The sequence below is a fragment of the Dermacentor silvarum genome, chromosome 11 (assembly GCF_013339745.2).
Source record: "Dermacentor silvarum isolate Dsil-2018 chromosome 11, BIME_Dsil_1.4, whole genome shotgun sequence".
Classification (NCBI taxonomy): Eukaryota; Metazoa; Arthropoda; class Arachnida; order Ixodida; family Ixodidae; genus Dermacentor; species Dermacentor silvarum.
Window position 1 is genome coordinate 64,478,548 of NC_051164.1, and position 27,340 is coordinate 64,505,887.

General features: G+C 46.0%; 2 protein-coding genes across 13 annotated transcripts in view; one reads left to right on the forward strand and one right to left on the reverse strand.

Moving 5' to 3' along the window:
• Positions 1-27,340, reverse strand: part of LOC119433205 (MYG1 exonuclease) — a 194,220-nt gene that overhangs the window by 26,193 nt on the left and 140,687 nt on the right. For 6 of the 11 annotated variants that reach the window (XM_049658661.1, XM_049658662.1, XM_049658663.1 and 3 more), the window contains exons 2-7: positions 16,921-17,076; positions 16,216-16,311; positions 12,677-12,907; positions 5,298-5,376; positions 2,221-2,343; positions 888-1,069 (exon numbers count right to left, since the gene is read on the reverse strand). In XM_049658661.1, coding sequence (XP_049514618.1) covers positions 888-1,069; positions 2,221-2,343; positions 5,298-5,376; positions 12,677-12,907; positions 16,216-16,311; positions 16,921-17,076 — 867 coding nt within the window. The other 5 variants (XM_049658668.1, XM_049658669.1, XM_037700358.2 and 2 more) reach the window with 4 other exon arrangements.
• LOC125941446 (damage suppressor protein-like) overlaps positions 19,690-27,340 on the forward strand; it is a 15,112-nt gene continuing 7,461 nt past the window's right edge. Inside the window, exon 1 of one of the 2 annotated variants that reach the window (XM_049658653.1) lies at positions 19,690-20,645. In XM_049658653.1, coding sequence (XP_049514610.1) covers positions 19,847-20,645 — 799 coding nt within the window. In that variant the 5' untranslated portion in view covers positions 19,690-19,846. Of the gene's footprint in view, positions 21,045-27,340 lie in introns of both variants that reach the window. The other variant, XM_049658654.1, reaches the window with a different exon arrangement.

Sequence of the window (27,340 nt, forward strand, 5' to 3'; positions counted from 1 at the left end):
AAAATGATCAAAATGATCAGTGCACTAGTCACATGATACTTTCATGCCCACCGTGTAAATATAAAGCAAGAAAAAAGATCTACGTACATGAATGGTGTCGGGAAGGCTGCCGTACAGTGTGTCGCAAAGATGGTGGCCGGGAACAACGTTGGTGCCAACCCGTACTTTCACTTTCATTGGTGAGGCAGTTTTTCGTCTTACCGAGTGTCATGTGGCTGGTGCGAATAGATCTACGTTGATTTGATACTAAACTGTAACTTTATCACCAATGCCCAAAGAAGTAGCGCCGATTAGGCCTAATGGCCGGACTGACGGCTGCTGAAGTGGTGTTCGAGCGCGTGGGCATGCGTGTCAAGTTCGTCTGTGTGCTTAAAGTTGCATGTGGGCAGAAAGCTCAAAACTGCGCGAATATGCGTGCGAACACAGAACACGCGTATCCAATATAATCTACATGCCTTTCGGCAGCTAATCGGCCCGATCTCAAATGCTTTTGTGCTTTTGGAAATTTGCACTGCCTTTGTCACCGTTCCCTCTTTCCCTGTAACGTGGTCGTTTCGGACTGTCCTGCCGACAGACGAACCTTGTACTGGCTGAGACAGCCCGGCGTAAAAAGGCTGAGCATGTTACGGCACCGACCACTCCCGATGTTTCACCAAATATACTGAATGCTCGAAAAATCTAATAGTGGATACTCGATTCGTGAATCGAATTAGTTGAATGTCCTCTATTCAATTCGATGATATTCGAGTATTCGCAGAACACTAGTATTTTCCCCATTTCCTGCAAATGCCTCCATAAGGATGCTAGCAGTATGTATGATGTAAATATATAAAAAAATAAAAATTTTCCCTTCAGTGACCCTTAAGCCTATCTTGCTCGGCCCTCACCGGCAGTCGAAGGAGCCAAGGGCCACGGGCACACCCTGCACCCGCCAGCTGCCGCCCTGGTCCTGGTACAAGACGAACTTGACCTCGCCAGGGATGGACAGCTCCTCCTCTAGGGCCAGCAGGTGGTCCTTCCAAGGACAGCCACCACGCTCCAGAGTCAGGATGGTACCTGCTTCGCCAACCTATTTTGGAAGGACAGAAGCATGTTTTACCAAACTAGCATGCGAGGATGTATTTACCACAGTTGCACACGCGTTAGAGTAAGACTCCTGTTGTCATAATCAAGCAGGCCAAACTTTCATGCATATTGTCATGTTGTAGTGATGGTGAAGAAGTACCAGACAGTGCCAAAACTGTGCCTTAAACGTATAACTCAGTAAACTCAGTGCAACGTAATCATGAAAAGCATCACCCTTTATCGGGCGAACTTGCGCTGCCCAAAAAAGCAAGCAACACTCAAGTCAGAATGATAGCAACGAGCACAGCCGTCAAATTTGATCCACGGCTCAAGTGTGATGGCTATCCTACACGGCTCGTCCTACATTTCACTGCAATCGCTGGGGTTGGAGTAAGTTCGAGAACATACACCATTATTCATTGTGGGGTCTCACACGAGCTCTTGGGACAAAGGAACGACAACACAGTAGTGCAAACAATAAAAAGGACATTTATTGCACCTTTCATACACTAATGCACGCTAGCCGAATTACTACCCATAGAACATTCACATGAGCGTGCGACAAATCAAGGAAGTCCGACTCACCGCGACCGGATAGTGAGCGAATATGTTCGCCCACATGCTAGACACCAACGCCTAATCGTTCACGTGTATGGTCACGCGAATGGAGGCGCACTCGAACGATCCGTGTTCGTCCATATCGGTGCACCTGCTCCTAGCCTTGCGAGACGGTCTCGCAAAGCCTGGATCGGCACACGCGCGGCACGTCTGCATCGCTCACCGATCCCACGTCCAAGAGCAAGCGCCTTCTCCCTTTTGCCCCCAAGTAACCCCTGCCGTTAGGTGGCGTTAGCAGCGCAACACTAGCGCCATCTCTCGTAATATGCTGCCGCCGTAACGCCACGCGGTGAAGCCGGATTACAGGAGACAGGAGCCATGCGGGGAAAACAACATCAGGGGACGCATGTGCAATTGAATGTGATACGAGTTTTGCTGTAGAATCGGTGACAACGAGATAATGTAGGAGTGTCTAGTGCTGAGCAATAACTTTGTAACGGTGGTTAGCAGGTAAAAACGGTGACTGGGAAAGGCTAAATTCTCGTTACGTCAAGGCTCAACACACAAGTCTAGTATTTCTGAAATTTCTGCAACAACCTTTTGTCGCTGCTGCAGAGCCGTCAGGACAAGTTCACGGGCAGGCAGCCACGCAGTAGCGTAAAAACGCACACGCTCTAGGAACTCTTCACCCGTCAGCTTCATGGCTTTCTGGAACTGCTCCTGCGAGCAGGAAGACAAAACAACATTAACAGTCAACAAAAAAATCTGCCTTGTAAGCATTCTTCCCTTTCTGTTTCAATTTTTCATTATCCCCTGGTGTAACACGCAGCCAACATAGGCAATAACTGCAGTACTCAAGCAATTCCTTTAATGCAATAACAATAAAAGAATAATCTTTACAAACTTAGACCCCTGTTAGGATTACAGTAGAACATTGTTCATAAATGTAAAAGAATGCAAGAAAAAAATGTACTACCCGGGAAAACATACGACCTGAAGTCACTGAAAAATTTGGCAGACGTTGACATCTATGTAATGCCTCTCAGTCCACCTTTCGAGCAAAGCAGTGAAGCTCAGACTGGTTCTACACTTCCCGTTCCATACTTTGCAGGTAACGCCACGCAATCTATGCAAGAGGTGTGGTCACAGAAGTCTTGTGCCATGTGCATCGCAGTGCAACTGTTTTAGAGCCGCGACACTTTCTATGGAATATATAGTAACCACATCTTGTGGACATAAGGTTATGTTGAATCGGGCCTTATTTGTGCACTTTGTTCTTCCAGTATGCGACATACTCCATTTTGGTTGAAAGCGCAAGTGGTGTGCTGTGGCCACAATGGTCCCAGAAACTTACCACTCCACTTGTTCGACAGTAAACAGATTCCCATCAGCGACACCTTCAACGTAATGATTATGACATATATTGTGACACAAAGAGCATGATAATTAATTTTACATCATTTACTTGACATGTATCCACCATATTTATGAATTATAAGTCGCACCCCCTACTTTCTGCGAGTTTCGATGAAAGAATTGGTATATAAATCACACTGGTATATAAGCCGCAGGTGTTTTTAACTCAGCCGGCAAAATCAAATGATGCACACATGTGCACTTGTCAAGAAATGCCAAACTCACCAATACTTCGGGGCACTAAATTTCCGTAAATAAAATTTTATGATCCACAAGTTCTAGCAGAAAAATTCTTTTCAACCTACACTCCTCTTGGGCCCAGTAAACAAATATTTATTGCACTTCAGTCAAAGCCATCAAAGGACTCGTCCTCCAAGTCACTGTCTAAAGCTTCTGCTACTTCGGGCGGCAGCACCGCTGGGTAACCATTGTCAGCCTCTAAATAAGTTTTATGCGACGCTACAGGCAAGTCGCTGGCATTGCCACTGCAGCGCGGTGTGGTTGGGAGAAACACACGGATAATCACGATGCACCTGAACCAGCTTGAATAAATGCACACAAAAAGTGAAATAGCGACAGGAAGCCAGAAGCACTGCGACTTCTTGCGCGGGCAGCTGATGATGATGATAACTAAGTGGTGCTTTTTATAACTGGTACATCTTGGGAACACCACAATGTAACAGTCAAGAACTGTGGCACCCTTTAGTTATTCATTGCGCCAGTTTCGTGGGTTTAACCTTTTAAGAAAAACTAAACTATGATAGCAAGCTATAGCAATCACCGGAGCCACCTATAACACAAACTATGTTGGCAGCATTCAATGTTGCTACACTACTTGCACCACTGTGCTGCTTACACAGCGAGCCCTAGAAGGTAACATCTTTACCAATGGTTGCTCCACTGTTATTACGACTTCAATTTCTTTCAGAACACGCATATTGGTTGAGCCAGTATGTATTTAAGTTGCACTGTTGTATAAGATGCAACAGCAAGAATTTTTGAAAAAAATAAGAGACTCATACACCAGAAAATACGGTACACCTTTCCTTCATCTGTTATGCACTATTTCTGGTCATGAATGTGAGCACTGCGAGAAGCCTCTCTCTCCCCTTCGTAGCATTCCCTGCTTTGTATGAAATGTACCATACTTCATTTCTCTTGCCTCCGTTATTCCGTGTTGCTTCCTTAATTGTTAGTATTTCCTTCTTTGGCCATGCGCGTGCCGTGGTCTGCCCCTACTACAGTATTGTCCCCTGTGCCATCAGAAATACATGCATAGACGCCGTCGCGCTCAAGAGTCTGCATGGGGTACAAATCTGTGTCCAAATTTCCAAGTGCGACCACGGTGCGATGGCAGAGTGGTAAGTGCGCCCGGCTTCCAAATGCAAACTGCCACAGAGGCACGAGTTCTAGCATCGATTACGAAAAAAAAAGGGGGACGAGCGGAGACAGCAAAGACACTTTCAAGCTGAAAAAAAAAATATTCAATAAAATATGCTGCTGGACAACAGCAATTTCAGAGGACATGAGGCAGAAATGTGAAACAGAGCATTTTTCTTTGATTTGCATAGATACTTCAAGCATCAATCAATCATGTTCACTGAAAATTCACTTTCACCACATTTCTTGCCTCTTCAGAATGATAAAGAAGTGCACAGCTGTACAATGGATCAGGAATGTTCAAATCAGTGAGTTTCGTTGAATTTAGAATGTGGAGTCTCTGCCAGAACTCTATACAGGAACGTCAGATATGACGACATCAACTATTTCATATCAAGAACACTAGGAAAGTACTTATCCAGCCAGTTGAAAGACGTGCCTGACGTAAAACATTGTGAAAAGCAGTGAAGTAAATGAAACCGCCCGCTATGTGACAACATATTGACACCGAGAGCATATACTACCCAGCTGTCACCCTTCCAACTCATTTTGTTAAAACACTTAACACGTATTATTTATACTTGCAGCACAGGTCCAATCAGAACATACTGTAAAAGTATGAGCAGTTTAACGGCAGGGGTGAATGAAAGAAGACTTGACATGACAGGCGCACAGAGTATCTGTTCTGTGAAGTCTTTCCAAATGTGTGGACGCATATTAAACATAATTTTTTTAAATCAGTGCTGCTACTTTCAATGCAGCATCATGCCATGTGCAATTGTGTGCATAGTGCCTGAAGGTGATAGCTGCAAGCAAAAGCTCGAATACAATTTTAGAGGTCCAACCACAGAGAGAGAGAGAGAGAGAAAACCACTCACGTCGAGCTTGGGGTTCGGTTCATTCCAAGGCGGGTTCAGGTGCGCCACTCGGGAGCTTAGGTTCGTGTTTATCCGGTACCTGCAAAGAAGCCCGACACAGACAAGTGGTTGCACATGCTGCAAGCTGCACTGCATCGGCCGTAAGTAGACCACAGAAGCCAACATACACAAAAAGAATAAGCACAGGTGGATGCACAGTTCCTATGCAAAAAACTTTGACGCACTCATCACCATTGTTCAAACTTAGTAGTCACACTGATCGGGCTATTGACATTTTGATATTGCCGTAGCAACAATGAAGAAGGATAAGCACTTCCAGAAGAAAGAATAAAGAATCAAACTTGTATTGGGCAAACTTGTTCGCTGAAAGCAGAGCAACACTGACAAGTAAATGACAGTCATGAGATCAGATTTGTCGAATCTGATCTCTTGGGTCAAGTTGAACTGCTATTTATATGTGTCACCACATATTAGGCATAAGCATTTGCACTTGCATAGATTAATTTGAGATTGCACGTTTCTTGCGCTATAGAATAGGTGACGAAGTTAGAAAATTTTCAAATACGGCAAGGACGTCTTGTGCTATTTCGGTGAAACACAGTCATGAATAAAAAGTAGAACTACACATGCGCACAAATAAAATTCTAAAATCTATCGCAGGTACGTGTATTGTAATCACAATTAATTGCATAACCACGCTGCACAGCTGTAGTAGTGACTACACCAGGGTGATAGTCAGATTGGTTGCTACATGTATTTTAATGATGTCCTGGCACTCAAAAAAAAAAAGATATTACAGTCGAGTGCCTCTACAACGAAATGACCTGAATAACGATGGAATAATTCTGTTGTGGTTCTATTGCGAGTTGTGCGATGTGTGACCTTTACAACGAATCATTTTGAAGGTCCCAAGCACTTCGTTATAAAGGCGTTCGACTATAATCCAAAGATTGCATTTCTCAGCAGTTCCATGTTAATACACTACGGTGCCCCCTATTCCCCTTAGTTCATCATACGAAACTTGACAGTGGGTCTGATTTCATGTGATGTTTGCAGGGCACAATCTTCTCATGGGCAAAGATGTCTTTTAGTTTCCAATTCAACAGTCTATCTTAAATTCCTTAAGTTAGGCTGCACAATAAACTTCATTGAAGTTGAAGTGTGTACCAAGATGTGTATTTGTATCAAAATAGTCTGACGGGACGAAAATGAAGCGATTACATAAAGAGGTGTATTTAGATTATTTACAAACTGTGACAATGATGCATAAACGAGCTATAGCTGCCCGAAACAGTTGAATTCTACACCAAATCTTCTTTGTCAACGGTCAGCCGTGTCCTCAGCGCCATGCCCAGCTGTTCGTAAAAATATTTAAAAAGGTCGCAGTTTCAGCCATAATGCAAAACACTAGTACGTGCAGCAAGTTTTGAACTGTTTCGTGCAGCATTGGCTGGGGTAAACACCTGACACAGGTGCTCACAAAAAAATCACCTTGAGAAGAAAGCAACGTTATTCAATGATGACACTGGTCGAGTCATCTTTGTGGAGGTGGCGCTCCCTGGTGGTGACCAAGTGGAGAAATGGGCTTTCTTGCTCTGCTTTCCTATTCAACCTTTCGCTTCTTACCCCTGGTTTCATTTAAAGGGACACTAAAGGCAAATACTAAGTCGACATGGACTGTTTAAATACCATTCCAGAAACCTCATGGCACTTTTCATGCCAAGAAAAGACCTAGTTTAAGAGAAAATTGCATATGAAGGGTCTGAATACATTAATCCCAATTCAAATCTCCCGCGACCAAACCAGGGAGTGGTGACGTTACATACGCCATCACCGCCCTTTGCTGCCGTCAGTGAGTAAAACGGCTCCCGACAGACGGCGGTACGGTTATTTGCACAACACGCAAAATGCACGGCCATGGAGAAACTGAGCCAAGACAGAGCGCTGGATTCGCTGCTGCAGCTGCTTTTGGCCAAGTGGTGTGGATCGCTCGGGAATCCCTTGACATCACATGGGAGGGAAATTCTCTGCTACTTGCAGTTTGTGCGAGTTTCGCAAGCCAGGAAAACCAGCGCAGCGCTACGCGATAACGAAACTACTGAAACTCGAAAGTGCGGGTAGTGCAGAATCGAGCGAGAACGAAACCATTCGACCACTACCCGCATCGTTGTCAAGGGCAATGTCAATGAGTTCTATTTCTAAAAATGAAACAGAACTGGACAAGTAACATTTTCTTCCTTGTTATAATACAATACAATGATGTTTTTATAACGAGTGGCTGGGTACTAGTGACAGAATTTAAATGAGTGCCTTCGTCATCGGGCAAGTACTTGAATGTCCCAGGGGAGTCTCTAATTGTGTCCTGCATTTACCTCAATTTCTCAATTACTAAGGCTCTGCTTGCAATAATATTGCCACCTTATAGATTCTCGAGCACTAATCTATCACTTAAGCATGAGTTAGTATTTGCCTTTAGTGTCCCTGTAAAGGGGGGAGACTCTGCATCTAAGAACCTTTTCTTTTATTTCTGAGTAGATTTTCATGAAACTTGCAGAGTTTATGTATTTATATGTACTAATTAAAGATGTACATTCACTTTTCTTGCATAGTAAATATCTTTGAAAAAATAAAAAAGGGTAGTGCAGTGGTGGATGGCACACAGTCACAGGAAGTGTCCCACTCATCACTGATCGGGCCCCAGATCATGCGCGCAGGCTGGATTGGGGACCGCAAAAGGGGTGAGCGTGCTTACCAATAGGAACCGCATTATCATGCTTTCCTTCTTGGCCAAAACGGGATCTCACCGGAATTCTACAACGGTTTCTAAAGAAGCCCGATTTCTCCCAATCACCAACTTGACAAGCATTGCAAATCTGACAGCCCTAAATTTCAAGAACTATAAAACCTGAAGTGCCAAACTTCGACTGCAACGTGCAGGCCTCACAGAGTTTTGCATGCATAAACTACCACTTTGGAAACTTTACAATGCCTGCACAATAACCATGCAATGTGCTTGACGTTGCCGCCGAAAGAACCATTGTATTTGCGCTTACGTCATGACACCATAGCTTCCGTCTCAGTCTTGGGAGAAAAGCTTTGCAGTAAAGCTTTGCAAGGTCACGACGCAGGCTCTCTGGCATGCTCTAACACTCTAACTAGCCCAGCAACATTATACTCCGCTACATTTCTAGAACAGTCATGCTACTGGCCCATGCCATTTCAGAACAGCTTTTGGAGCAGCCAAAAATGCATTACGAAGCAGCAAAATGGACTTTTGAAGCAGGTTTACGAAAGAAATTGCAAACTATACTATATGGGGCTCTTACAGTGGGCAAGCCATGTGAAAGCAATAAGTGGTCACTGGTTCGTAAATTCAATCCAAACGCTAAATATGACCTCTCCTCCTTCACAGTCCTTACTATGGACTGCAACGAAGCGGCAGTGTCCTAATATGTGCTTAAAAAGCACTTCAGTGGCTTAGAAAAGCACGGAAGCACTGGGACGTGCTACATGCAGAATTCGGAAGCGTTCAGCGTGATCTCGCTGCTATAAATGTGCCCTTTAAGACGGAGCACTCTGCGAAAAAAAATTTACGCCAGCAGTATGAAAAACGGACCGCTGCACTACACATGTACTTCAAGTACTGCAATGGTCGACACTGCCAGAGTGGTTCGCTTTCGCTCGCTGCCACGAAGTGCAGATGTTATACGTCCATGACCTTTGACTGCGCAACACTTGTCAGATTAGGCTGTGATCCGCCAATTCAGTTTGGAGCTTTCCGCCCACACACGAGCTTTCGCCATTCCATCCAGTAAGGGCAAAAACAAACTTCACGAACATGTTCGCGGTAGTTGCTGGCATGTCACCCACGAACTCAATTTCAGCTTCCGGCCACCAGTCTAGCCCGTGATCTCATGCCCAATCACTGAAGCAGTTTACTGGTCCGAACATATTGGAGATTACTTCTTACTCCCTCCTACCAAGTCTTTATTTCCACTTGACCAACTTGAACCAGGACTTGCACCAACTAGCCCAGCAACATATTCTACTCATGCTCCGCAACCTAGCAACACATAGCGCCTCTAACTGTGTGCGCCAGTGGGTGGATGTCAATGAATTTTTCGTACAGTTCCCATGATGTCATCCTTGGCTGGGACTTTGTCTCGCTATCGTTTCGCTATAGTGCCCGTGCTGAAGTTGTCTACCACACTGGCGCTTTCAAATTCACAGATTTTTCCAGGTTTTCCCCAACTCTTTTTATAAAAATCCCTGGCAGTCTGCGACACCGGATGGTCAGATGCCAGATGAAAGTGGTGCCAAGTTACTGTGCCAGTTGATAATTTTCAACAACCACTACTAGTAAGCTGCAAATCAGGTGAGATGCATCAACTGATACGATTCAATCACTGTTTCATGGTATGACAGCAAGCACCTGGCCAGGCTCACTGAGAAAACTGGCAAAAGACACCATTACTTGCAGATTGTGTAGGTTCAGCTGAGAACCTCGCTTCCTTCTGGCATACCACTCGCTACGCCATCACCACTGTAGGTACCAAATTCCCTGATACAAAGCAACCCGGCGTTAAAATTCCGTTTCTCCCTAAATTTCCTGGAGCTATCAAATTCCATTAAAATTCCAGGTTTTTCCTGATGGTAGATGCCCTTGTCTTGTGCTTTTCCTGCTGTGTTATTCCTGGTTGCCTATCAATTCCGCTCCAAGCAGCGCCAAGCTAACTGCTGTGTCGGGTACGGAGACACCACCCGAAATGTCAGTGCTGTTGCCGTATCTTGCTCGGCCAAGCCAGAAGCTACGTCTTTTTTACGCTGTCCCCTATGTTTCATTGTCGTAAGACCATGCCTCTCTCATTCGCTGTCTTCACCGAACTCTTGTTCATCCAATGCACTCGTCTGCAACCTATTCAACCACCCTGTGACCTGTAGATAAAATGGCTCGGTCGTGCTGAACCTCTCGACTTCCTCCACTTCCTAGCGACCTCCGACGACACATCCTGTTATCACCTTGATTGACTCCCTTCCGCTGGCCAGCACCTCCACCAAATGTAAGGTGATTTATTTGAGCAAAAGAGCACCAAGGAAATGTATAACGCTCCGGCTAAACATGAGCTCAGACCTTGAGGCCAGCAACTACCCAAGCGCAGTTTCTTCAAGAGATATACTGTATTCACACATTATTTCGCGTCCCTGAATCTAGTGCACACCAAATTTTTGCAGGTTTAAAGCAAGAAAATAAAAAAGCCCTTGAATGTAACATGTGCCTAATTTATAACAGAAAAATTAGCATGCCCCCCCCGATTCACGATCAGAAATAATGAGACATGCAAAATTTGCTTTCATAGAAAGGAAACATTTTCTTTTTTTAATTGATCTATCATAATGAAAATGTCATTTGCGCTTCATTGGCCCCAGATACCAAGCCCACAGGGGCTGTATCCTCGAGCGATCGATTTTAGAGGTACTGCTATCACTTTCACAACATTTTACGTGGCTTTGCATCGACTTGTTGAAGTAGACAGCCAAGAGCATTCCTGGTACTACGTGCGATAGCGAGCTTAGCATGAAGCCAGAAACGCTGGCGGCCATATACGCCAATGTATCTGGTGCCGTGTCGCACGATATCTTGGGAAAGTGATCGTACGTCTGAAAGTTATTGACCGAGAACACCACTCCATATTGTAGTCAAGCACGAAGTGAACCCATAGCAGCCTTCATGAAAACGTGCTCTGTCGCCATTTTTTTATAGCGATGATGCTGTGTCTGACAGCTCTGACAATAGAGTGTTGCCAACACCGCAAACACAGTTTGGGTTTCGTATTCCACTGTAACGCGCAGGTGATTTTTGGACCCATTTTCCCGGAAAAAAAAAAGGGCGCATGTTAGATTTGTGTAAATACAGTAATAATGTGTTAGCTATCCCTGGTTAGCACTTTGTACGGAACAATACCCTGCTAGCGACTGCTAGATTCCCAGATAACAAATGTTCTTAAGTTCTACTAGACAGATCAGGGAAGCAGACGCTGATATCATTATCTACCATAGGCTGTAGAAGAGACCAAAAGTTCTCTACACAAGCTTGGCAGAATTTCTTTTAAAAAATGAAATCACACAAGCCACGCTATACGACTAGCCTACCCCCGTCAGACAGGCACATTTAGCGCCACTTCCGAGCGTCATTAATGATTGATGACAGTAACGATTCATGAAGCTATAAAAGATTGCAAAAAAAAAATGCTTATTTATAAAAAACCTTTGCAAGAAACAGAAATACTATAATCTAGTTAACATGTCTATTTGTTTTGAGCCCACAAAAGCAAGGAACACATTCAAGACCCAGGCAGTCAAAATGTCCACTGCATGTGAGACGATTCGACGGGTGCTGAAAAAAATGTTTCAAGCTTGTTTTGGCTTCCTTGAAGTCACAAACACTCTGGTAACATTTGAAATCCTGAAAAAGTGTTCTTAGAACTAGTGCCGACTCTGCAGTGAGCACTTATTTACTTTTTTTTTTTTGAAACACTGCAATTGAGGCAACACACTGTGAATTCACTGCGCGCACTCGCAGACAAGTGCACTGCAAAGTGAGTGTCACTAAACCTTTCCGTATGACAGCTTGCGAATGACATTATAGACAAGGTGCATTTGCTCCACATCTCTTAAGTGATGAACTTAAGTGTTTTGACATGTCTGTCTGACTGGGGTGTAGCACATCAACAACTTCCGCTTCTGTGGAACAAGCGGCACGACTCTAGAGCTTCCTACAAAAATTGCTATAGGGTAAATGTGACACAAGGGCCTACGGGAACAAATGTGGCTGTTCGGCCAGCATCGGAATGATGGGTGGAATGCGGATTTGCCCGAACTTCGTCCATCTGGCTTCAAACGACTTCGTCGCATCGCAAGTCGAATCATTTTCAGCAAAATGTTGCGTTATAAAATGCAACAGGTACAACGTTTCCAAGTACACCGACCAGCGATGGTTGCATTAAGGTAACTAATACGATCTCAAAGGCCATGCTTTCGTGTACTACAGGTGCCAGAAGCAATTGCGGAAGCCGGAAACACGTCATGGCTGTCATGTTTTAAACATAGCCTTGTCGCACTGATTATTCATGTGCACAGAGACTTATTGCCTTTGAGCATTTAATTCGTTTAGAAAAAGATGGTCAGTTGGAAATTTAGAAAGCTAATGCACAATAAAGCAAGCCACAGGAACACCTGAAGTTATAAGCACAAAGGATAGACTAATTCATGCACTGCCCAGCATTCCCATGGTAGCCCGAATGATCTCAGTGCCAAAGTTTACCTCTAGCAATTTTAGTAAGAAACCATCACGGCACGTTCAGTATGTAGAAGATGCATACCGTGGCTCCCCATCGTAGGCACTGATGCCGTTGTCGATGGCGTCAATCTCCTCCATGAAGTTCTCGTAGACTTTGTCGTATATCTTCTCGAGGTTTGGCTCGGCGAGCTTCCAGCCAAGCGTCTCGGCGATCACCTCCCGTCCGTGGTGGGCATAGACGAGACCCGCGCTGCTCAGCTTGGTGGTCCACTTCTTGGTCGGGTCAAGGGAGTGCATCGTCTCCTCAAAGCTCCTGGCCAGGTAAAAAGAGGGGGGGAGGTACCAGTCAAATCTCTAGATATACCAAACTGAGATGCATGCGAACAATATGAAAGAGTGTAAAGCTACAACGTGCAAATGGTAGAAGAAAAAAATAAATTGGGTAGCTTGCACTAGTGGCACAAGGCTAAAGACACAGCGGAGCTGATCGGTTCCTAGCTAGTCGTGGCTATACGAAGTAATGCTAAGTTATACAAAGTGTATAAGCATTTCTTCGTGGTCAGTGGCATTGGGGAACGCCTCGCGAAGCACCTGCAGTCCGAGCACACGTAGGGGAAGTGGGGCGAAAGCTATGCGCAGTGTACGGGTGGCGCGCAGCAAACGACCCGCCGGGATGATGTCACGGCGCATGCGCAGTAGCGCGCAGCTGACGGGAGCTCGGCAGAGCCGTGTCTGTGTCGGGCGAAGCGAGCGCGCACCTGCGCCGGCGGTTACTATGCAACGCGTGGTGACGCCATCGCTACTGCTTCGGCGCATGCATGGCTAGGCGAGGTTGGGCCAGGGGGGTGCACAGCTGTGGCTTGGTTGCTGCTAGGCAACGGCGCGGAGTTTTCTGCGGACTTTGGACGTTTCTCCTACAGCTTTGGCAGCTTCGCTGTAAAAAAAAAAAAAAAAACTGAAGGAACCATCAAAGGTGATTGTCAAAGTAAGCAAACAGCTTCTGTGGACCACAGGACTCAAACGGACACATTAGCAATATCCTTTCAATGTATACTGTTGATGTCGGTAACGGTGTTTATGATAGAAGAAATTATTGCGCACGTTTTGGTAGACAGAGTGACAGCGTAATGGTGATGTATGACAATGGAGATGATGACAGTATTACGGTAACAGCATCATGACAGGGTGATGAAGACAGAGGCATTATAACAACGGAATGATGACAGTATGGCAATGATGGCATGACAATGACATGACATGACACCTGCACTTCCTTTTTTTTTTGCATGTTTACTCCACGAAGACCAGACACTCCTCCAACCATTCTCTTTAAAATTGCGCAGGTCTCATGCACTGAGCGAGTCAGTCTAAGCAAAGCTGTGGTGAGCTGGCAAGACAAAACTACACATCTCAACGAGAGACGTGCAGTGAACTCTACGGCGACGAACGTGCCCTGCCACCATCAGCGCAGGAGGCAAGAAACACCGCACTATGCCACCGCCCATTACAGCATCTAAACAATCAGACGCTACAAGGCTCCTGCACAACAGCACATGAGTCTCAAAGAGCTAGTTGGTGTTCGACAATGAAGTCGCGTTTGGTGACGAACAGTTCGTGCGCAAATGCATGAGAAGCGGTCGCTCCTCCAACCTATGGCACTGCAGCGAGCAGCGCTGCTTCTCCTCCTCCCTCCAGCGGTACCCTCACTCTCACGCAAGAAGCCCGGCTGTCGTTCAATCAAGAAACTGGCCGAGTAGCCAAAGAAAGCTTTTCATTTAAAAATCACGCAGGTTCCACAAATTGTGCAAGCCGGTGTAAGGGAAGCATCGTTTGGATGCAGACTCGAACTAAATTTGTTGTTTTTCATAGCTTTACTAATGCAAATGAGCGTTTCTATTGTCTCGAAGTGCTATCCGCTACGAGTGAAGGCAGACAAATGTGAGATTTACCCATGATGTGCTTTTAGATGCACATGCATATTTCTATAGATGGCTTGCACCAACGTCATCCTAGGCACCATGTTGGTGAATCCAGCACAGTGAGCAGCTGTGCCCAATGGCATCTCGCACAGCTCCAACACTTTACAACACAGCCGGTAGGGCAGGGGCTGGTCATTTTGCCGTACAGGCATTCGCCTATATTTGTGCAAATCTGCGCTACTAGCATGCGACGTACCATGTTTTGGTCACGAGCGCAAGCACTGCAGCCAGTGGTGGCAGAAAGTGTCAGTCTGCTCATTCGGTGGTAAACAGGTCCAGATCTGCAACGCCTTACATGTAATAATTACGTCATATTTTATGATATTAGTTAGATTTAATGTTAGATTGAATTACATGGTGCATACCTATAACTTTCTCCCAAATGTGACACGCAATTTTTATGATCGTCTATGCATGCAGTGCCTTTGCAGCATTGCTTGCTTTGTATGAAATGGAGCAGGAAAATCAACGAGCATTAATATCATCTCAAAGTGCTAGCTACCGCAAGGAAAGAAGAGCGGTAACGGTAAGAAATAACCATGAGCCATTCAAACCTCCTGCACAATGCAGTTCTTTCTTTTGTTTCCGGCAGGTGCTGCCACACATAACCGTCACCTTGTGATTCTTCAGCGTACGTTCATGTGTTGAGATGCTTTATAGGAATGCCTTTAGATGGGTTCATGTGTTTTTCAGCATCAATGCGCAGTTCAATCGTTTCAAAGCACTAGCTGCCGCAAAGGACGAGTGGTAAAGAATTATGCATGCAATAGAAGCCTGTGCCTGTTGCCTTATGGTTACAGCCTCTGGCTATGAGCCCTGAGGGCTCTGGTTCAAACTGCACCATCAGATACATAGCTTGTTTTTCATTGAGTGACAACTGGTGCTGAGCCTACTTGGCGAGAACCCAGCGACACACCTATGCCAAAGAGCAGGGAGGTAGGAAAACAAAGCTTCACTTTAAAAATACACAGACTTCAATGATTTCTGTGTCTCTGAACCCATGCACTGCAACGAATGTGTATGTCACCATCTTCTCCAGAAAAACTTCCTTGTAATGCACACACATATTCTTCGTCCGCTACAATATTGCCAGTTGCACACTACCACCCTCAGAGGCAGCGTGGTGTGCAAAACCCCACATGAATGACCAAGCACAGTCCCGATCCCAAATGCACATCGCCACAGAGGCACGAGTTCAACATACAGTGACAGCGGTGGAAAATCTGTTTTTCCTTGACCTATGACGAGGAGGTGGCCTGGTGTTGATGGAATGATGACAAAGGCCATCAACATAATGGAAAAGACTCTGTCCGTCTTTTCTGTTTTGAGCTTCTCAGTTCAGAGCTCCTCACGGCTGTGACATCAACAAGAAAAGCATGAACTCACCAACTGTCATCAGCAATTGTCAGCCATGTTGCAATTACTGCTTCAATGACCTATTATGCTTGCATGCATACCTGGCTAAATTAACTGACAGCCCCTTTTCTTTTTGCAAATAAAGAATTATGAATAACCCCCTACTACCAAGAACGCTCCACGAAAACAGACTCATACTTCTCAAAGCAATTCTGTAGCTAGTGATTGAAACCTCAAGTCATTACGTGATACTATTGAACACTGAAGCAGGTCAGAGGGCACTGACTTCTGGTGGTGGTCATAGCGGCTCTTGGAATGGTCATACACGGCACCGACATCCACAACTGCATCGCAGGTGTCCAGGACAGCTTGGTCTCGAGATCTACACATTGGGGGAGACAGAGAATATAGAAATCAATTGCTGGTCTTTGAAGTCCGAAAGGCCATGAGGGACACTGCAAATAGACGGCAATTATGTTTCATTCTGTTTTTGTACAAGGCTTACTTATGGCATTTGTATATCTGTGAGACTGGGGAAAAGAAAAACTAGCTGCAAAGCTATTTTGGGAATTACCGAGTTACACACTAAGTAACGGTGCTGATGGTGCATGCACGGTTCTAAGAAAGTCACTTAATGTTTTCTGAAACCTTCTGCTGGACTTGACCGGAAGAATTGCACTGAGGTTAAAGCACTGTGAGTGTGTTCTTGATGAGGGGGTGCTCCCAAAAAGTGAAATTTGAAAGCTGAGAAGTGCATGGATCCCGGCCTTCAAACTTGTAGAAGAACAGGGAAAAAAACGCGATCTGCGATGTGACATTATGATTTTACTAGCGTCATGGTTACGGCACGATGGGAATCAAGAGGTAGGGACCTCATTCTGCCATTATTCTCAGCCAATAGGTAAACTCCTTCTTCCGAACAACAGTGGAGGCCCAACCGGTTCACTAGGATTCAAGTCCCCGCACTATCCCTCCAAAACAACCAACTCACCTAACCACAGTGGCGTCCCTGTACTCTGGGAGCTGCTTCAACAGGAAACAGGCAAGCGCATCGTCACAGTGGAAATTGCCACTGTGTGTTCCGATCGTCTTGCCCATGGCTGCTGGTCTCTTCGTGGGTGGTTCACCTGTCATCAGTGACACTGACCTGCGTGATGTCAAGAACCCGAGAAATGTCAGTTCAAGTCTCCTATCAGCGCAATGAAGAAAATCTGTAATTGCCCGCACTATTTTTCCTAAGAGCCTTGCTGCTGTCTTGCCTTGCATTCATAATGTGAGTTGCATTAATAAAACAAGTTTAATGACTAAAAAATTTTCAGACTTCAGGCACCTGAACACAAATTCTTTAAACAGAAACTCATGCTCTGGTTGCATTAAAATAGTAACTAGCTTTTTAACTAAACTTCTTGTCAGTCTGACAAAAGCATGCTCAGCCAAAGGGGACAAAGCTGTGTACAGTTAAATACCGTGATTTAGCACTTATGATGTACACAGTGGCCCGAGTTAAGACAACGGATCACAATTTTGGAGAATGTGAATGACACATTTTTAAGCAATCTCTACCCTTGTCAAAGCAGGTTAGTCCCCCCCCCCCCCCCAACTATGATGCCACACAATTTCACTTAGTGCGCCACTGAGTCACTTATGAACATAACTAAATTCAACATGTATAGATATAACAGCAACAATATGTAAAACGGCTGTCATTGTGACAAATACAAATATTTCTGGTACCTCTGTGATTACTTATGGAAACAAAACATGAGTTTCATAATATTTCAATTATAATAAAGTAATGTCATCCAACGGTACTGTACCTCTTGCTGAAGACAACAATTATCTGAAATTGTGGGCTACATAAGTACAACAGCTGTAAGAGATTCAAATTTTGTATTTGTCGCTTTCTGTTGTGCCAGTGCGCACACCTGTTATAAACACACCGCATTTTTCTTTATCAAACTGTCTTCTTTTGTAGCTTATGCTCTGTTAAAGGGTAATTTACCAGCTGTAGGTTGCACATCTGCCGAGACTGCCTGGAACTGCACACAAACAACTTACGCAAGCTGGACATTTCTCAGCGCATACAATTTTTGCAAATAAATGTTATAGTTATTAAAACTCACTGAGGACATTAGAAGAACTATGAACTCTCACTACACTTTGGGGCATCCTGTCTGCATTTGTACATGCGAAGTTTAATGGTATAATCATGAGAACAGAAATGAATTACATTTAGACCTTGTTTCACACATCTTGAAGCACTTTTTAATTGACTTGTTCTGCAAAATGGGTTATGCAAAAATGTCATAAGAAAGCATGCAAACAAATACATGTGCAGGTTTTGCCAGTGTGTTGTCGTGCATAGTAAGGTTGTTTAGTTGTTTTTGCCAACATCAATTTACTTAGCAAAACATTCTTAAGTTCTGAAGTGTCTTCTTTATACTGTGATACAAAAAAGATATCTGAAAAATATTTCATATTTGAAACGTGCAGTCCACGTTTACTGACTCGATAAAGCTAATTGACCCCTGCAAAATTTCATCCTGTTTCATCATTTTCAGCTTCTAATGTTGCAAATGCAAGAAATGCTGCAAAGATACATTTTCAATCACATAATTAATTAGCGGCAGAACAATATTTAATACAGGTGTCACATGACGCATTATCGATTGCGATCGAATTCCCCGGTCGCGATTAGCATCCTTTGAGGATGCTACGGGGAGGGCCAATCGCGGTCGCGAATTTCGATCTGGATCGAGTTCAATCGCGATTGAAAGTGGTCGTTTCACACTGGCACAAGACGCAGGCGATATCAGCAGATTATACAAACGTTCTGTACGTTCGTTACATCTTCGCAAATGTAAAGAAATATAGAGAGCTCATGCTTACTGCGACACCATGTTGTGATTCTAAAGAGAGTAAGTAAGGGGCGCGAAATGTGCCTTGCCGTCAGCCACAGTTGACGGCAAGGCACAAACTAGCTGCCACTCAAGAAATAATTAATGCTGGTTCAACACAAAGTGTTCTCTTGAGTATCGTTAATTCCATAATGAAATCTTACGCAGATCGACAAAGAGTTGCAACGAACGAAAATGGGATTACACGAAGCCATCATCCAAGTTGTCAAACATGCAAAAGTGGGGGCAGTACGTTGCTGCTAGATGACAATCGGGAACTAGGAGAAGCGACCTACCGAGTTGTAGTTGCTTCAACTCGCTCAGACCAAACACATCGAAAAGATGAACGTACTACGCACACAGCAACAAGGCAACGGATCATATATTACACCGAAAAAATTCTGGCAGCTCCTCGGCAGAGCTTTCTAGAAAGAATCCCGGCAGTGCGCCTACCTTGCGACTCGAACACTGCTTCGAAACGTTCGAAACCGGCGAACGCAGCTTCCCAACGTGCCGACGGCTCAAACTTGGCCGGACTTGGCCGCATTTGACTTCAAACCGTTGCTGATGTAAAGAAAATGGCGGCCGTGACGTATTGCTTGCACCCGCAAAACGCCTTTTGGGATCAAGTAGAATACAAAAAAGAATAAATAAAAACCCTGATAAAATAATAAAACTCGTATGGCGTTTTAATCGGTGTCAAGCGTGCAGCAGACGCGACACAGCAGCAACGAATGCCAACAGTACCTCAAGATCACGCTCAAGATTACCAGCAAGCGGGGCAACATTGGCCGAGAGCAGCGCAACTTTGTTCCCTTGTTGTTTTTTTTTTTAGTTTTTTTTCTTCGTCCCTCCCTCATGTTTGTATGACTCCCGTGCACCAGATTTCCCGCGTGCAGACTTGTTGAGCACGTGGTCGTCCGCGCATGTTGTTGGTCTTGCAGCAGCAGCAGCAGCAGCAGTAGGCTTTGTTTCAATCGCCGCGTTCGTTTGACGCTTTCGGTTTCCTTTCGTTCCGTCATGCCGAGGAGGAAGGTGAATGCGTCCAAAAGCGGCGCGACCGCGGCTGAGCGCAGCGACATCGACCAAGCATCGTCGACGCGACAGCGGCAGACCGCTCGACGTTCTTCTTCCGGCACGACTACTGCGAAGTCCAGCACCGCTGGCCTGTTGCCTGGCCGTCGGCGGCGCTCCCAACCTGGTGTCCCCGACAGTACGTCTGTCGCGCCTTCAGGTGGACCGGCAGCGGCGCTGAACAAAGGCGACGATCTAGCGCCTACTGGAAGCCCCGACCGTTTACAGGTGAAGGGACGGCCCGCGGCCCGTGCCAAGCCAGCCGGTGCACAGGACATGACTGGAGGCAATGTAGCTGCCGATAAGTCGGCGAAGCCAGCCGTGGCTGCAAAGCGAGGGCGTGCAGCGCGGGGTCCTTTAGTTAAGCGTGCAGCAGTCAAAGCCTCAGAGCCCGGACAAGGAACCTCCGAAAGCCCAAGCCGTTCCAAGCCAACCGGTGGCGGCGCGGTAGACTCCACAGTAACGGTAGAGCCAAGTCTCAAGAGGGGAAAACGAGGGCGTGCAGCAACTCCCCAGGCCGTTGTGGCAAAGGCGAAAGGAGGACGGAACACCGAAAGCCTGGTCCGTTCACCGTCGGCCCACTCTAAGTCTGCTGGTGCACTGGCTGAAGCCGGTGACAGTGCAGGAGCCTCGAAGTTAACTGGAAAGCAGGCTACAAAGCGTGGTCGTGCAGCTACTAGCAAGGCTAGTGCTGGTACAGTTGTGCTGCAGCAGCATGCCAATCAGGACCCTCCGACTGAAAGAGGTGCAGCTGATGCATCAAGTACTGGAGAGGAGGACCTTTTGCAGCCAAAGAGAAAATCGTTAGCCCGCTCCAAGCAGCCTGGTGTGACTGCCAATGCTGGCAAGAGTGTGGATGCCTCTAATGTGACAGCCAAGAATTCAACGAAGCTGGCCAAGGGCAAGAAGCGAGGCCGTGCACCTGCCCTCGACCCTACCATGTCTGAGCCTCAACAGCTGGAGGAACAAGGCCCACCTGCTAAGCGCACTGTGGGCAATGTATTGAGTGGTGGAGAAAAGTCCAGCGCCACAGCACAAGGAGCTAAACGAGCGGGTCGTCCTTCAAAGCAACTCGGCTCTGTAGCTTTGCCTAGTACCAGTGCTGGAAGAACGGCAGCTACGACTGATGATAACTTGGGGAGAGGTGCCAAGAAGCCGTCTGCCAAAGGCCAGACTGCAGCATCTAGGGGCCCTGGGATACAAAACAAAAAACTACCTGCCAAAGGCCAAACTGCGGCTTCTAACAGCACTAGGAAACAAAAGACGACGGCAGCAAAGGGGCGTCCACAGTCAAAGCCAAAACAAAGGAAGCGAAAGGGTGCTCCATCCGATGCTGATGAGGTGTCAGATGCTTCAGATAGCAGCTATGTAGTGCCGCGTGGTTTGTTGCAGAGGGCAAAACGCAGGGAGCCTTTTTATTATGACTACATTCGCCCGTGGGTAGAGGAGCAGCTCTGGAGTGACAGCGACTCTGAGGACGACGAAGACATTTCAAATGCCTCGATCAGCAGCATCATACCTCCTGCTGGTTTGCTCCAACCATACCGTCTCAAGAATAGACTGATCGGTGCTGGAGGTAGTAGTTCAGGCAGTGACACCGAAGACGACATGCTAGTCTCTCCTGGAGAGGATCTCCTGTCGAGATGCGAAGCAAAATTTGGATTGAACACGCTGCCACATTCCACGACAACCACTGCTGAAGCGATCAGCATGCTCGTGAACTTTGCAAGCAGTCGCCGCCTTCCCTGGGGTGCCCTGACCGAACTAGTCACAATTGTCAACAAGTTGTTTGCCCCAGCTGCGGATGTTCTGCCTGGCCGCAAGGCTTTAGTGAAGGCACTGTCAGAAATGCCTTAAGTGCCCCTTTGAGTACAGCGTCAAGTTGGAGCTGGGCTCGCTGTCATATAGTGGCTGAGTACATTTCACATCTCTGGTTTATGCGCGACGGCAAGTTGACAACAAATCATTGATCATCCCGTTTTAAAATGTGCAGAGCAACAAGGATGCCTGTTCAAATTTTTATCTCGTCAAGTGCTTCACAGCTGTTGCACAGTATCAGATGTTCCCATTGTGTCTTTCACAAGCATTTAATAAACATTAACAATGTTGATCCATAGAGTTTTTCATGCTGTTATAAAGTTCTTACTGCAGAAGTAATGGTAAGTGCATCTGGGTGATGGATTTTTAAGCATTGTAGTTACAACGTTAAAATGCATCCAATAGTGGGACATTGCATGGATTTCAGTTCTATTCGCTTGTCCAGTTGCAAAGACTTACTTCCAAAAGTTCACGATCACCAGATTGATCGTACTTCTCTCTCCTATTTACTGAATGCCTGGAAGGCACTGCATAAGCTTGCAAAATGCCAGAACTCGAGGCGTACTTCCAACTTTTACTGTTGATTGTAAAATGGGCAAATATTTGGGGCTGCGAAGAGGAGTTATCCACTGGACAGGAAGCGATGCAAAGTCTGTATGTGGGCCGAAGGGAAGTGAGTGCGATGTCTTTCCGTGAATATATTACAGAAGAAAACAATCCTGAAAGGACCTAATAATAACGGACGTGAGTCAATGTTTACTTTCCCCATTAATTCCTTCACGACCGGAGTGGAAATTTAGCGCGCGTGCGCTCCACTTAGGCCATGACATACACAGGCCTCACCTGGGGCTTTTTCTTTCCTCTGTGCATTTATGGTATAACCCAGGTCACAGCCTCCTGCATTTGCATTGAAAAATATGAGGCTACGCACAGGTAAGGTTTGAAGGTTGGCTTCTGACAAAGGTAACAGAGAGCCACAAATATATGAGCGGTCACATGGATATGCTTCCCGTTGGTTAGAAAATTCGTAGACGAACTATCACTCGTGCGGTCTCTGGTGTCAGCAGATCGCGGCAAAATGTAGGAGGCTTCGAAAGCCGCAGGAGTGAGCGAGCAATATTGTGCTGCACGGTGCTGTTCATGACAGAGTTACTTACAGATCGCGAGCGTTTTCTTATCGTCATAGAATAAAGGTTATCGTGTCCAAAAAGTGTCACAGTGCCCTTTAAAGGTGTGCTGACGTGATATTTCCGACTGTTCATTTTTCTTTTTGTGAATCTCGGTCGTAGAGCTCTAAATTTAAGAAAAGAAAATAGTGGCAAGCCTCAACGTTTCAAATAATTTTGATATGATAGGTTTTCTACAGCCAGTTTCGGTTACGTTATTCGGGAGGTTGCTGTGCCGTGATGTCATGACACAGACGGTGGTCACGTGGGAGCAGGGCACTACGACGAGCTGAGTCCGAGCCACGGTGTGAGATATACAGTATACTGTATACACCGTGGTCCGAGCCAAGCCGACTGGAACTCGAAGGAACGTGGTCGAACAGTGAGAACGCGGAGAAAGACTGAGAACTGCCGAAGTCGCGCCCAGAAGAACCTGCTCAGACGGAACGGCTCGGCACAACTCCCTGAGAACCACGGCTTCCTCTTTATATATATTAAAAAAAAAAAAAAAAAAAAAAAAAAACCGCCGCTCACTTTTACTGAACCGTGGCTCACTCGTTTTCTAAAGAGAGCGGCTCAAAAGATCCGGCTCGCTCCTGCGCAACCCGTCTCTAATTCGGCTTCATAACGCAGTGGCAATATCGCTCGACTGTTTGCTATATCTTAATTATCTAGCAAGCGGTATGTTTCACTCTACAGTGTCTTTTCTTATGTGGCTGATATTTTGAACAATACTTCCTTGAATGTTCAAATCTATCGCAGTTTATTGAAGCATGCAGCATAAATTAATGCGGCCCATGATGCAAATTAACGCCCCCTATACTTGCACTTCTAAATGAAAGGACGTGCTCAGTGTCGCCGTGTTGCCTACACATTACAGGTTTTTCTTAGCGCAGTTCGAAGCAATCACACGTTCGGTTACGCATGCCGGCCTGGATATCTTCTCATCGCTAATGCTTATAGCCCAGTGAACCATTAATGTACCATAGATGTCCATAGAACATCATGTTTGAGACATTTCACACATCCTATAGATATCTATATTTCTCCAAACAACGTTACAAATACGTACCATGGATAATCCAAGTCCCATCCAGATCACGTTGCTCTAACGTTGAAAGGATGTCGCAGCTGGACATAAGTAACCTCTAATAGATGTTCTTTTTGGGGACGCAGGAGGTCCATAGAACATCTAGTGGATCTTTCCTGCTGACGCTATAATGAGCTGTATACCTGCGAGTGCCACAGTAGATGTACTATTGAATACAAATGAAATGCGAACAGCAGAGTGGGTGGCCAAAACGTAACTAAAAGCACAGTGTGTGGCGTCGGCCAGCGATGATTGTACACATGCATGTGGTTTCGATGCGGAGTGCGGGGCTGCTTGTCCTAGTGCGTATTACGTCACCTGTATTTTGTTGGAAGCTTGTATTCTCACCCCGCCATTGCAATGCCATTCCTATCTGTGATTACTTTTAAGGTGGCTAGCACTATTGTTGCGCATCCAATGCAATACATTTTTCGTGCTATTCAAGTTACGATTAGACACTGGCAGCTTTGATGGTGGTAACAAAAGCAAAGCAATGCACGTTAGCAAGCTGGGTGCATGCCAGCTATATCACGCTACAGATGTAGCGATGGTGCTAGTCACCATAACACTGTACTGCCAGGTGGGTATGGCACTGCTCGAGGAGAGATGAGAAAACAACTATCGGACAAAATACGGGTGACGTTTATCGCAATAGGGCGAGCAGCGCTACACTCTTCCTCGAGAACTACATCCACACGCACGTGCACAACGACTGGCCGACGACCAGGCGCGGATCCAGCGGGGATGTCCGGATGTCCTGACCCCCCCCCTCAGATTTCTGCATCACCCCCTCGCTGACAGGGGGATGGCCCTGTCGCAAAAAAATATGGCCACCAGCATTCTTCAAAAGTATTTTTCGCGAGAACCAGTGGTATTAGCCATGTAGAAGTAAAGCTAGCTCGCTCACAAGCTTAGTTGTATTCCGTAGGGGTGCGGTGTCGCGAAGTTGCCGTAGTTATTTTATCTCATGAACACCTTGGACCTCCTGGCACCGGCCGTGCCTTACTCGTCCCGTCGGTGGCGTCGAATGAACGAGGGGATGTCCCTTTTGCCAAGCACGCCGATGTCCGCGCGAGCGCCTTCGCGCCTGATCAACTTAGTTCCCCCTTGGGGTGTCATTGGTTGCCTCATTGGCTGTCATCGGTTTCGCGACCAACCTGCCTAATGAAAGAGGTCTCTCGCTGAAGTGTTCATATATAAATAATAACTATCAGCTAAGCTAAGAACTACGCATAGGCAACATTTTTTAACTGTAGCACTCATTGTGATCACAGTTACACGTTGACAATATCCAGCACGAGCACAGTACCGTTCGTACGCTGCAAGTTTTTCATTGTAACTTCGGAGTTTTATTGTTCTACATTAAGCATAGGAGGCTCAAAGCCGCCGGATCCGTTTATCTGAGTGGGCGTTCTCGCGGAGCGGGGCGAAGCCTCGAGCAGCGGCTGCGAAGTGGGGGAGCGTGACGTCAGCGGCCAACGCCAGCGCGCGGGCCTAGGATGGCGTCGTGTGGTTAGAGAAATGGGAGCAGATGCGCAACTTGTGTAAAAGGATGACGTCGCGTGGGAAACAAATCATGGCGCTCTCGGCTACTACGCCACATCGTTCTTCTTGTTGGTGGCGTCGTGAGTTTTCATACGCGGTGATACGCATATCGTAAACAACCAGCGTAGTGGTTGCCTCGTTGGAGCGGAGCGTTAGTCCTCCAAAGCAAACAAAGGTGTCCCAGCCAAACACAAAAAAAAAAAAACTTCTTAAGGAAATCAAGGTGTCCCAACAGAACTCCAAAGACGGACCCGTCCTTATACGCATTTATAACGAACCTGCGACAGATCATCCCAAATTTTATTTTAAGAAACAATACACGTAGATATACCGGGTGTTCAAAATTAAGCTTTATGGTTTTCTTAAAATTAGGCACTGAGAGGCACGTGAAGACCACCTGCGCAAATAAGTTATGTGCCCAGGGGGACACAAATTGAGATGATAATTATCGCTGTCAGCAGCCGAATCAACTAAAATTGAATAAGTAACTTTTTATTGACTGCAGTAAGTGTGTATGTTTGTATTAAAAAGTTAGAGGCAGTCGTGTTTCTACACAGTTTCACTTGGAAGAATTCTTCTAGCATGTCTATGCTCCGAGATATCCAACTCCAAATTTAATTGTCGTTCGCATGATTACGCATGCAAGAGAGTGAGGATCGGCGCAAAGCTCCTCTCTGATGTGACGCGGCTGTTGAGTGCGGCGTTTAGTCTAACAACGCGGTGGAGACATTGGCAAAGATAATAACTGTCCCCCTTCTCCTCACGGCTGGCGAAATAAAAAAAAATCGAAGAACCCGTAACCACTGTCGGAACACGCGACCGTGCAGCCTGTAAAGATAGCGCAGCTGCCATGCCGAAATAATGGCGCGAGCGGAGAAGCCGGAGGGCAGTGCGCGTGCGTAACGGTGACTAGACGACCGGGCATGGTCCTTGCCTGGGCTACGCAAATAAAGTGACTGCTGATTTACAAGTATTATAAGTTTTATTGAAATCAAGAGCAACAACTGCAGCATCAATAGCAGAAACCTTTTTAGCTATGCTAACGAATACTTCATACTGCCGCTTTAAGTTTGGTGTTATCATGCAGAAATCTCATGACAACACTTCACCCATCAAGATGTCAATGCCCTAAAAATGTTCAAAATGCCTCCCTTCCACAGCAACGCAAGGCATAAACCGCTTTCGCGTCGACTCGATAACTCTGCGCAGTACGACAATTGAAATTTGGAGGCGGATATCGCGGAGCATGAACACGCTAGAATAATTCTTCCGACTGATACTGTGTAGAAACACGACTGCCTCTAAGTTTTCAATACAAACATACCGAACTGCAGTCGACAAAAAATAATTGTTCAATTTGAGTTAATTGGGCTGCTCACAGCGATAATTATCAGCTCACTTTGTGCCCTCCTGGCCACATAACTTATTTGCACAGGTGGTCTTCGCGTGCCTACCAGTGCCTAATTTTAAGAAAACCACAAAGCTTAGTTTTGAACACCCTGTATTGAACACAGCCATGTGCTTGGCACAGCCGCCAAGCACATGGCTGTATTGGGTAACGTCCTTTTCCTATAAGCTCGGAGAAACCGATACCTGGCTTCGCTATAGGGCTTCTTCCTCGTTCGGGGGTTTTACGTGCCAAAACCAGTTCTGATTATGAGGCACACCGTAGTGGAAGGCTCCGGATTATTTTGATCACCCGTGGTTCTTTAACGTGCACTACAACGTAAGCACACGTGCGTTTTTGCATTTCGCCTCCGTCGAAATGCGGCCGCCGCGGCGGGATTTGATCCCGCGATCTCGTGCTCAGCAGCGCAACGC